At 39.8% G+C, this 12,675-nt stretch overlaps 1 protein-coding gene across 2 annotated transcripts; it reads left to right on the top strand.

The window, feature by feature from the left end:
- Positions 1-10,603: 10,603 nt before the first annotated feature.
- LOC121408121 lies at positions 10,604-11,898 on the top strand. Of its 2 annotated transcripts, XR_005969001.1 has the most exons (4): positions 10,604-10,733; positions 10,907-11,047; positions 11,314-11,508; positions 11,733-11,898. XR_005969001.1 is itself a non-coding variant. In XM_041599452.1 (3 exons), exons 1-3 carry the CDS (start codon positions 10,650-10,652, stop codon positions 11,407-11,409), a joined length of 321 nt encoding a protein of 106 aa, XP_041455386.1. In that variant the 5' UTR covers positions 10,604-10,649; the 3' UTR covers positions 11,410-11,898. The 2 variants fall into 2 exon arrangements, 1 of the variants encoding a protein (XP_041455386.1); XM_041599452.1 differs by having other exon boundaries at positions 11,314-11,898.
- Positions 11,899-12,675: the final 777 nt, after the last annotated feature.

A 12,675-nucleotide genomic window follows, 5' to 3' on the forward strand; every position in this document is an offset into this window, starting at 1 on the left:
AGTCATGCACCAGTGAAAACACGTACAGTGGTACTGAGACCCCATTCTCCATGGTTAAAGAGGAGCTTTCATATTTAAAAGCAGGAAAGATGTCGCCTAGAGACCTTGTGGAGAAACTCTGGACTTGAGATTCATCGGCAGATATATACACATCGCAGAAGCAGGTCAATCGACTCATTCGTCAATCAAAGTCAACATACTACAATGACCTGTTCACAGAGAATGCAAAAGACCAGAGACGACTCTTCAGTATTGCTGATAAAATCCTTCATTGCAAGAGCAAGTCTCCTCTCCCACAGCACCAGTCAAAGGAACAGCTATCCAAAGAATTTTGTAAGTTCTTTGATGAAAAGATCTCAAACATCCGCCAAGGATGCCAGAGTGCTGATGACCCTAGCCTTCCTTCTGCTGGAATACTGTCATCAATGCAATCAACTTGTCGGTTTTTGAAGAGGTAACAGGGGATGAGGTACGAGGCATTGTATTATCTTCACCACCAAAATCATGTGATCTTGATCTGATGCCAACTCTTGCTAAAATCCTGTTCTTCTACTGTGATCCCTATTGTGACATCAATCATTAATACCTCTTAACAATCCAGAGAAGTCCCAGAAGTTTTGAAAGTTGCACAGGTTTAATCCAGTGCTGAAGAAGTCAAGACTGGATCAAGAGAACATGAGCAACTATTGCCCGATCTCCAAACTCAGCTTCTTGAGCAAGACACTGGAGCGCATCATGATGAACCAGTTGAGTTCCTACATCACAGAAAATTCCTACATCACAGATAATACATTCCAGTCTGCCTATCGTGCCAATCATAGCGTTGAGACAGCAATCCTCAGAATCCAGAATGATCTACTTTCCAGCATGGATCAAAAGAAGATATCGCTTCTAGTCCTACTGGACCTTTCAGCAGCATTCAACAGTGTCGATCATGATATTCTTCTCCATCCACTTAGTGACCTATATGGAATCAGCATAGTCACACTACAGTGGTTTCGATCGTACCTGACAGAAAGGACAAGCTATGTTTCCGTCAACAGTGCCAGATCCGTCACATCAACGCTGAAATATGGCGTTCCTCAAGGCTCTGTCCTCGGCCCGCAGTTGTTCAGCATGTACACTTCGCCCATATCTCACATCATCAAGAGGCATGGACTCGAGTACCATCGATATGCAGATGATACAAAGATGTACTATACCGTCAACTCATCTCAATTTAGGACTTCAGCGCATTGAATCCTGTGTAGCTGACCTCCAGGAATGGCTGTCTAATAACTATCTCAAGATGAATAAGGACAAGACGTGATTCCTTGTCGTGGGATCTCGTCAACAACGAGCCAAAGTTACAATAAACCATCTAAGAATTGGCAACTCTTTAATCAAGCCTTCTGATCATGTGAGAAATCTTGGAGTGGTGTTTGATTCCTCGCTTACAATGGAGCAGCATGTCACATGCACTTCCAAGGCTGCCTGTATCTATATCCGTAATATTGGAAGGATCCACAAGCATGTAACTAAGAAAGTTGCTAAACTCCTTGTTCATGCCTTTGGAACAACCCGACTGGACATTTGCAACTAGATTTTGACTGGTTTGACTCAACATCAACTGCACAGACTTCAGCGTCTGCAGAACATGGCGACACGTCTTGTGTCCCCTCAAAGAAAGAGTCCAGATTACTCCGATTCTGTGTGACCTACAATGGCTGCCTGTCAACCAGAGAATAGCCTATAAACTTGGGGTCCTTGTATTTAAAGCGCTTAATGATAAATCTCCACCCTATATATCAGAGCTCTTATCTCAGCATAGACCAACACGCAGTCTCAGATCAGCAGATCAAGCATTGCTGACAGAATCTCTCAGCCACACAACCTGGGGTGACAGAGCATTCTACATCTCTGGACCAAAGCTGAGGAATAGCCTTCCCCAATTTATCAGAAGAGCAGAGACCCAATCAACTTTTGAGTCTTACCTGAAGACCTTGTTACCCACTCCAACAGTATTGCAAGAATAATTCAATTGTAGCATTACTAGGACAGTACTTGAACTGAATGATGAAATGTGAGACATTCCAATTTTTGAGCAAGCGCCATGAGCGCCCAGCTGATGCAGATACTGGCGCTTTACAAGAACCCATCATCATCATCATCAGTATTAGACCGTGGGTCATATATCAAATATGTGCCTCCTTTTTTAATTTTCCTGCCTCAACTCTTGTATCTACCTGATTTTTTGGTCACATTTTAGAGAAAAAATCACTGAACATTGTTTTATAACACATCAAGGTCAAAAGTTGCACAGTAATTAATTATTCAAATTTAATATCGACAGCACCCTCTTGTGTTCAAGCAGTTGTATCTGTATTGCTTTTACATGGGTTGCTAGTAGTAAAACTTAATTAGACTTGCTCTTCCTAATATTAGTTGTTTTCTACACATTCATCATGAATGACAGGGGCGGTGGGGCAAAGGTGGAAGTGAGGAGGGGGACGGTAGGTAACAAAATGGCATTTTCTTTTTAAAAGGGCATACCCCACTCTAATGATATGATGACATTTACAATCAGTTTTTTTTTTGTTTTTAATGGCTGTTTTTTCGTGGTCATTTCAATTTGACAAAACTTTGTTTTGACCGAGGAGATTTCTAATTATTAAATATAAAGATTATATGCTTGTGGGCCATATATCAAGCAAGCGAGCATAGCAAGCGAGTGTGCTAGTTGGAAGAGCGGTTAACACAAGCAACTTATAGAGAATAGGCACTTATAAAAAGGCAAAAGGGCACTCATTGACACATGACCCACGTCCTTCTATTTCTAAGAAAAAAATGGCCCAAGGAACGTCTGTAAGGGGGGGGATTTTTCTTTTGGAAAAAGGGGCACTTTGTTAGTCCTTCAATAAGTGTGGGGACACTGTCCCTTCCCCCAAGGTAATCACCCCTGATGGGCAGAATGTATAATGTCCTAAGAAAGAGAAAGGGAGGTTGAAAATCATATCTCCGTGTCTTATGCATACAAATGAATATTGCTATATAGGTTCTGCATTGAAATCAAACGATGGATATTAATATCAATATTTTACCATTCACCGCGGAATGGGCTTTGTTGTCTTCCTTCAACTTTTTATATTAGGATCATCAGTTCATCACACTCCCTGAAATCCTCTGAATCCTCCACCATTGAAGCAAGGGCCATAAAACCAAGCATTGTTTATGTTGGGATTTAGAGTAGCCTGATAACGAAACTGGTCAATGAACGAATTTAGTTTAAGTGTTTTATTACCGTAATAGCTCAACGCCCTATCGTACCCTTGGGACGGACAGCCTTGTTGGTGGCGGGGAAAGTGAGAAAAAGCTAGATGACAGCAAGAAGAGTGAAAGAGAGACGGAAGAGATATGATGTGCAAAAAAAGGAATGGTCTGCCCAGGGTCTCCTTTTCCAACTAACTGGTTTGCCATCGTGGTGGACAGCATATGTGTTATGTAATATTAGCCAAAATCCACTCCCTGGAAAGTGTGTGAGGTCTATATACCTAATATACCTACTCTAAATGTTCGCACTTTCACCATGGCTTCCTTTATGGATAAATGGCTGAAGCGCAATAATCAGGATGAGGATAATGAGGATTCAACAACAGACCCCGCAACAGACAATGTTGACCAGGAAGACATCCAAGATGATCAAGACTGCGACCCCCCCTTCCAGTAGGCCTAAAAAGGCCAAAAGACAAAAGCAAACATTCTCTTCTCAGTGGCAGGAAGATCGACCGTGGTTGAAGAGGCTGCCGAGTGGAGATGGTAAAAAGAGCAACATGAATTTTACTATTTTTGGACCACGTGGTCAAGTATAATAAGGAGATGGGATTCGTAGTTAAGACAAGCATTGCGCTTTGAAATGAATTATCGAATAAAGGACATTTGTTTTTACGAGATGATTATTTTGTGAAGTTATGCAAAACCTTGGCCTTCCCTCATCCTTAACGTTTGAAATCATAAAGAGCAATATTCCCTGCCTCCCTGGTTCATAAAGCATGTCTGGGAGGGCCGGGAGGAAGGTGACAGGGCCGTATGCAGATTTATTTTTCCTGCCCGGGGTGGGGGTTGGTAATATGCTTAAAAATTTCGAAGTAACTTGAAAGCGAGATAGTGAAGCGATCGAGTTGGTCACGAGGGCGCTTTTGCATTTTAAAAGTGAAGTTGAAAGATTTGGTGCAGTTTTTGGTGGATTTTATGAAAATTGGCGATAGAAAGATGTGTTGTCAACCCCCCCCCCCCGCTGCGTACGCAGACGGAAGGGGGTTAGGTGGCCGGGGGGGGGGGAGAGACTGACCATAGGGATGGAAAGTTTCCGCACGGGTCCGCTCAATATAAGCCTTCCATTTTGTCTACATTCGCTAACAGGGAAACTTTCATCTTACAGGTATGATTTGTGATTGGTGTACGACCCACACAACAGATGAAGCAAAAAACAAACATCCAATTTGGACGCAAATCCCTTGCTGCACCATGCGTCTCGAGAGTGTCAAGCAGCATGAGCGTACCTCACAGCATAAGTTGGCAGCCAGGGCACAAACGGAGATTGCCTCTATCGTGCAATCAGGAGGGGGGATAAAAGAAGCGTTCCAAACATCTGTAACTCTCAATCGAATGGCACTAATCGGTGCTCTGAGAGCAATGTATTGGTTGTGTAAAGAAGAAGTCCCCCACACGACGAAGTTCATTCCTCTACTACAATGAGCAGAGTTGATGGGTTGCCAGTACATTTAAGAGCGGTAAGCAATATATATTATAATTGTTATATTATTATTATCATTATCATTATTTTATTATCAATATCACTATATAATGTAGCCCAAAATCAAATTAGTCACATTACTTAGCAAAAGCACGATTTTATGGTCTTAGTCATCGGAATTCTGTTTGCAAATCTTACATTGTCTTCCATTTTCTGCAATTTCCTCCTTGAACTTCATTATTTTTTTTTCCGTTGACGGAAATGAAATCTAAAAATTTAAAGCACCTATGTGAATCGTGAAAAAGACATTTTATTGCCCGGAAAGCAATCATACAGAAACCATATGACGTAACATTTTGATTTATTTTGCCTTTCAAAATCAGCCCTTTATCTTGTATTTCTTTCTTTTCCTTCTTTTCATTGAGGCTGGAAATGCTTCTTTTAGCAGTGAACAGGCAAAGCAAGAATTCATTACGAACTAGCAACGGTTATCATGGAAGAGAGAATGACGGAGATAAGAAGTCCTTGTTTCGGGATACTAACTGACGAAACCACAGATATCAGCAACACAAAGCAACTGATCGTGTACATACGATATCTTGTGGATGATGGACAGGTAGTTCTATCAATCTTATCATTTCTCTTAAAATTCAGCATGAAACTTTGTTTTGAATGGGGAAGGGGGTTACAAGGGGGAAAAACAGCTATAGCACTTTAATGTAAGTCACTGCATCGATGTTTAGGTGTTTGATTATGATGGCCGGTGATCGCAGATCTATACTTTTATCTTTGCACGTATAAGGATCAGCTATCATGATGCCATTACACCCCACCCATTCTTTCTTTTCTTTTTGTCGTAGTTCGGAATAGGTCACTTCCAAGAAGTACAAGGGGCACAACAGATTCATGTTCACTTGTCTTTATTTGTCCATCACAAGACAAAAATAAAAGAAAAAAACCCTGCAAGATATAAAGCAAGGCCATCATAAGTATACAATCAAATAATGGCATTAATACATGAGTCTTCTTATTCTCAATTATTAAACATATGACGAAGACACCAGATGATGCCAATTACACTATAAAAGTTAAGTGTCTATCCTTTAGCAAATATCCTACAAAATGAGCATACTGTTGAAGTGTATATTATAGATAATGCTATAAAAACAGCATTACAAAAATAGGAATGCATTTCTGAATTCAAAATTATATTAAATGCGTCAAATTATAATTCAAGTTATGGATGCTTAATTCCTTGCAGCTAGCCTGCCTAACCATCCTTATCCTCGAATGTTTGTAACACTAACCAAACCTGAAGAATGGCAGACAAAGAGACCATCGTCATTATCCTCTCAATCAAAAATGACATACAAATCCCCTCAAATTGTAAAGCCTCACTAACTACACTCTTCAATGGCATCTCAAAATACCTCAATCAAAAGGACAGCATCCATAAGTCAAATCGGTTTCCGCACAAGAATTCATTTAAAGTTTTTGAAATGTACTCTATATTTATCTCAATTCTGATTTCAATTTAAATCAATAAAATCAATACAGTACAAACATAATATTGTACACCATGCACATAATTAGAATGTAGATCTTAGACCACGCCCAAATATAATGCAACAGCTTACCCAGGATCAACACCCACTCGTCCGTGATCGTAAACCAACACTCCACACTGGCTGGATTCAGTTCCAGTGTAGAAATTACTTGTACTGCTGTTAAACAAAGAACAAATCCAAAATTACTAACTCGTCTTACATACTTATATTACTTTTTTTCATGCTAGCATTCCATTAAAATAATTTTCTCTGTATCAAGATAAAGACTTCTATCAGTTTCAACTTGATAAAATCCAACAGTTAACATTAGAGACTGAAAGTAAGACAACTAACCATTCCAGTTATTTATCCATAATTGAAATTACCATAACAATTGTCCTAAAATTATATCAATCCTCATGTCTCAAGAGCCATAACTCATTAATCACAATATGCTCAATAGCTCTTTCAATAATTTTTAACTAAACAATTCATACCACAGGCCTTTCCAAATCTAACATGTTTGTGTACATGTCCCACATATACAAATCTGTGTTACTTAATAATACTTGTTTGGAAATCAGTGAGTCTTGTCACAAAATAATTCCATCCTGATACTCTAATATGACTAACATTCACTACCAGTACAAATAACATTTCAAATTAAATGTACGTACCATACTTCGGAAGATCTAAAGTGTTGGGAATCACCGGCAACGAACTTTCACCCACAAAATGTGATGCTACGCTGATGCAAGCTCAAGAAGGAATGAATCCCGATAACCTGCCCGATGCTACAGATATTCTGCTCACATCACCAACCTAACCGTATCACTACGCCTTGCATCATTAAGACCTTCAATCTTTCACCTTCAACAGTCTTTCTAGATACCTATTTACAATGTACCTTTTAGCTAATTTGCATATCTTCCGACCATTAATTGGTTAACAAAATAAAAGTGCCTACGCTGTTGCTAAGTGGAACTAATTTATCTTTTACAGGAGTATCGCTCACTGATTAGTCTTCAGTCATGAACACGAGACAAAAGTCCAGCTGTGACTAATAAACAAGTGGAATGCCTCTGGCCGTCTCACCTGCATCACGCGGTTCAATATAGCAGCAATGCTGACTTTGAATACTACTCTAACTCGCACAAGATGTTCAGTGATACATGGTTACTCTTATGTCCACTTTTTATGAACTAGACCAATAAACTTACAGAGATATGATGGTTATTCACCAAAAAACCCCAACATGGCCAAAGTTCATTGACCTTACATGACCTTTGACCATGATCATGTGACCTGAAACTCAAACAGGATATTCAGTGATACTTGATTACTCTTATGTACAAGTTTCATGAATCAGATCCATAAACTTTCAAAGTTATGATGGTAATTCAACAGATACACCCAATTCGGCCAAAGTTCATTGACCTTTGACCTTGGTCATGTAACCTGAAACGTGCACAGGATGTTCAGTGATACTTGATTACTCTAATGTCCAAGTTTAATGAACTAGCCCAATAAACTTCCAAAGTTATGATGGTAATTCAACAGATACCCCCGATTCGGCCAAAGTTCATTGACCCTAATGACCTTTGACCGTAATCATGAGACCTGAAACTTGCACAAAATGTTCAGTGATGCTTGATTACTATTATGTCCAAGTTTCATGAATCAGATCCATAAACTTTCAAAGTTATGATGGGAATTCAACAGATATCCCCAATTCGGCCAAAGTTCATTGACCCTAAATGACCTTTGACCTTGGTCATGTGACGTGAAACTCATGCAGGATGTTCAGTGATACTTGATTAACCTTATGTCCAAGTTTCATGAACTAGGTCCATATATTTTCTAAGTTATGATGACATTTCAAAAACTTAACCACAGGTTAAGATTTCGATGTTGATTCCTCCAACATGGTCTAAGTTCATTGACCCTAAATGACCTTTGACCTTGGTCATGTGACATGAAACTCTAATAGGATGTTCAGTAATACTTGATTAACCTTATGGCCAAGTTTCATGAACTAGGTCCATATACTTTCTAAGTTATGATGTCATTTCAAAAACTTGACCTCAGGTTAAGATTTGATGTTGACGCCGCCGCCGCCGCCGCCGTCGCCGCCGCCGTCGGAAAAGCGGCGCCTATAGTCTCACTTTGCTTCGCAGGTGAGACAAAAAAGGAATCCAAAGAACCCTAAACTGATTTGTTTTCATTCATAAAAACCAGATGGATGCGATTCTTAGTCATGTTTAACAAAACAAGGAATCCAACAACCTCGCAACCCAGATGACACGTCCTATTGAAAACAAACTTTGCATAGCCAATCCCTAAAATTTCTTTAACTAAGAGGACGCCAAATCGAGCTTCAAATATTTTTATCTATAGAAGGAAATACTTTGGCTAAAACTCAACTTTCCACATTTTATCGTTACATTAGGCGAAGACGTCATTTCTGACAATCAAAGATCTGAAAGACGGCCGCGCCGAGACAGTACATGGAGCACTTCTTGATGTTTTAGAAACCAAGGGTCTGTCTGTAGTCAACGTTGCAGGATTTGGTTCGGACGGTGCCAGTGTCATGGTCGGCAGAGAGAATGGGGTATGTTGTGAATAATTATCTATCTTCAACTCTCTAAATTCTTTGATTGCAGTGAGGGACCAATCCAAAATTCTATTTCTTTTTCTCAATCTGATATTGGATTGGTCCCCAACCACAACAATCTTATAGATTGATTTCCAATGGAAGGAATTTAGAGAGAATGGTTTATTCATAGTGATACAAAGAGCCCTGCAAACAGCGATATATTTATAATGGAAAGAGAACACATAAAATACGACATAAAATGGCCTATTGTCCTGATGTTTATTTCCGTAGGCTACTCTATAAATTCAGTGTACATGAATTCCAATTCTTTTAAATGGAGATTAAGTGGTTTAGGGTGAGGTTTTAATATTAAGCAAAATGATGTTTGTTTTGTTTTTTGCTTTGTTTTATTTTTTGTTTAAACTGTCCTCATCCCTCAGGTTGCAGCAAAGCTGCAGCAGAAAATCCCAAAATAATATCGGTTCATTGTGTCGCTCACCGCTTGGCCCTAGGAGTTTCTCAGGCAGCAGGGGCAGTTCCGTACGTCGTCAAGTACAAACGGTTGCTGCAACAGTTGTTCGCCTTCTACAGCAAGAGCTGCAGGTCTACGAGAGATCCAGGTGAGCGCATTGATGGTTTGCCACTTGTCACTCAAATGCTATAAGGATGTATTTGATATTTAAATTGTAACGATATTGTCCACTTACAAGTGAAACAATCTTAATTACATCCAATTTCATAAACAAGTTTTATTGATGTTCATGAAGGCATTTAATCGTAATGTGTATGAATGAATAACTTCATTTCCTTGTATATGCAATCTAATTTATCAGAAATTAATAGACGACCCACAGCTAAAACTGAAGGAGGCGAAGGACGTACGATGGCTCAGTCATCATGGGGCTGTGCTGACGGTGAAACGATGCATGGCCAGTCTCCTAACCAGCCTGGATAGAGAGGCAGAGGAGAGGGCAGAACCAACTGCTCGCGGGCTGGCCATCTTGGTCAAGAGATTCAATTTCTTGGCCAGCACAGCGATGATGGCGGACGTTCTATCGCAAGTAACTACGCTGTCGAAACTCTTCCAGGTGAAGCTTAAAAATGAATAAATAATCTGATATCATTATAGTGTTTTTCGCCCCCTCCTTTTGAATTTTGATAGAATAGCAGGCACAATAACTACGCCATAAAGTTGTGTAAATCATTCCACGAACATGCGAACGATATGCAGAGGATGCAAATGTCCGAAATATGACAAAGTCCATCAATTGCATTTTCGACACTAAACATTCGCTAAATTCATACAAAGGTTCAGATGCGTCGGTGATATTATTTGTTTTATTTTCTTTTAAATAATATAGTTTAACAATTTAAAAAAAAAGTTACAATTTTTTCTTGCGAGCGGTTCCCGCATTCTGCGAATAAATTATGGCAGTTCCGAACCCCCGCACATGTTTGGAGACGTTTGACAGCATAAAATGCGAATGTTGGACTTAACTATTATTTTACAGTCATATTCTTTGCGAATCGTACCCATGACCGTGAAAACTGTGCGTAAGTTGTAATGCAAAATGAAAATAACTTCGTTAAGTACCACTGTACCAGTGCTGGCACATTTTCCCCCATCTTACTTCGTCGATGTTAATGTTAATGCCTTTTTATCATGCTTATTCCATCCTTGCAGAAAGCCGACATCGACTTTACCTGCATCTCAACTCACGTGACAGCTACGAAATCTAACTTGGTCAAGTGTAAAGGTGGCAAGGGCAAGAACATGGCAGAGCTTAGAACTTGGATGGAAACTCTTACGGGCATGGAGGATTACTCCGACAAGAAATTCACCAGCTTCGTAGAAAACGTAAGTCACAGCGTATTGAAATACTACCAAATAACTGAAAATGTAAAGAAATAATCGGCTTCGTAAACATGTCGATTGTACTCGAGAATTACAGTCGATAGGAACTCGGAAGTCACAAATATTCCTGTCTGCTGATCATTTTCCTTGTTTTCTTTTCTATGATCTTTGCACAGATCAACGACAAGTTCATCGACAAGCTAATTCATAACCTGGAGGAGCGATTCCAAGATTCCGAAATCTTGGAATTGTTCCAAGCTTTCAGGCCTGGTACTGAAGACGAGGAGCCGATTCAGCCCTTTAACGACGATCTTGAGGTGTGTAATATTTGTTCCTTGCTCGATATCAATTAAAGTTAGGCGTCGTTTGTTTTAATTCTGCTATTTTTATCCTCTCAGTATCAATACCGCAACCAAAAAAAAAAAATATTGTTAACTTTATCAGGATCTTACGGTTCTGGAGCGACGCCGCGACGGGGTAAAAAAGTTCCCTTTCAGTTCAAAACAGATGACTCGTGATATGATACATGATTATAAAATTAGAAAACGCTCGGTGATGTTATCTGTTTCTTCAATAATTGCAGACACTCTGCCAACACTTCGACGTTGACTTTCAGCAGGCGGAAACCGAGATGATTCACATGAGAGAAGTTGCTCCCAGAACAACTCAAAGAGCGTAAGAGAATATCTACAGCTCGTCGCAAGCAGCTACAACGATGTGGCACCTCTCATGGCCAGAATGGCTTCTGCTGCCTTGGTTGTACCCGTCACCACAGCAGGTGAGTACTTGCAAGGTTTGATAATTGTGATTTTACAAAGCAAAGTATCGTTTGATACGGAGCTGCGTCTTCATTGTTGAAATAGATATCAGCTTACGTCTGATTCAATTGGTCGCGAGTTTATGAAATATTGTTGCATAACATAGCCAGGATTCATTGAAATTGTCCTTGAATATGACAAAAGTTGAAAATATGACATTCAAATTTGACTTATTGCTTTTCAGATTGCGAACGTGGGTTCTCCTGTTTGAACCGCATCAAGACAAAAAGTCGGAACAGAATGAGCCGGATGCTTGAGCCACTCCTCTGGCTGTCCTTAGAAGGGAAGGCGTACAACGAATTGCCGGATTCCTTTTTCGAAGCGGTGGCTGATAGCTGGGCTCTTGCTGCCCTACCATCTCATAACTGTTTTTGTTTTGCCATTAACTTATACCAGGACTGCTCCTACTACGATTCCACGCGGACTTTTCCCTCTCAGACTTTATCGAATGAACCACATCATGAGCAAGAACGGGATTGTCTTCAACAATGAATCAACCTATTATGTGAATTACTTTGTGGCCGTAAAGTCAGTCCCAAGTGTTTTTCCCCCAGTAAACAAGAAAATATTCCATTAGTTTTTTACTTTCTAGATATAAAAGATGCGAACTTGGTAGTTTTGGATATTTCTATAAAAAAAGAGAGTTGTGACACTTGAAATCATTGGATTAATTTACGTTCCTTGTCTTAATCTTTAAAAATATGATTCACTGTTTGTGGCATATTAACTTTGTGTATAGGTTCTCGTAAATCTGAACTGAAAGCTTTAATATTCTTCAATTAGTCAAATTCTGTCAGAAATGGCTACAACGAAGAACGAAGGTTTTTTTTATTAATTCATAAACTCTCGTCCCGGGGGGGGGGGGGGGGCCACTTCCATTCACGAGTGGATACCATGCGCGACCATGGGGTCTCGAAAAGCACCCTAAACACGTAATTTCCATATTCTGAAAATGCACCCCTTAACAAGTATTGGAAACAAAACGATACTCTTGGAAAATATTCATTGAAATGAACCCCTAAACAAGAACAGGAATGTTTTATTGTTGGTCCTTTCGGTCGTCGGCTTTACCCTTTTTGGTTTAGTACGACCCACCTTCTACACCTCGCGCAAATCGGACTCTAAAC

The sequence above is a fragment of the Lytechinus variegatus genome, chromosome 2 (assembly GCF_018143015.1).
Source record: "Lytechinus variegatus isolate NC3 chromosome 2, Lvar_3.0, whole genome shotgun sequence".
Classification (NCBI taxonomy): Eukaryota; Metazoa; Echinodermata; class Echinoidea; order Temnopleuroida; family Toxopneustidae; genus Lytechinus; species Lytechinus variegatus.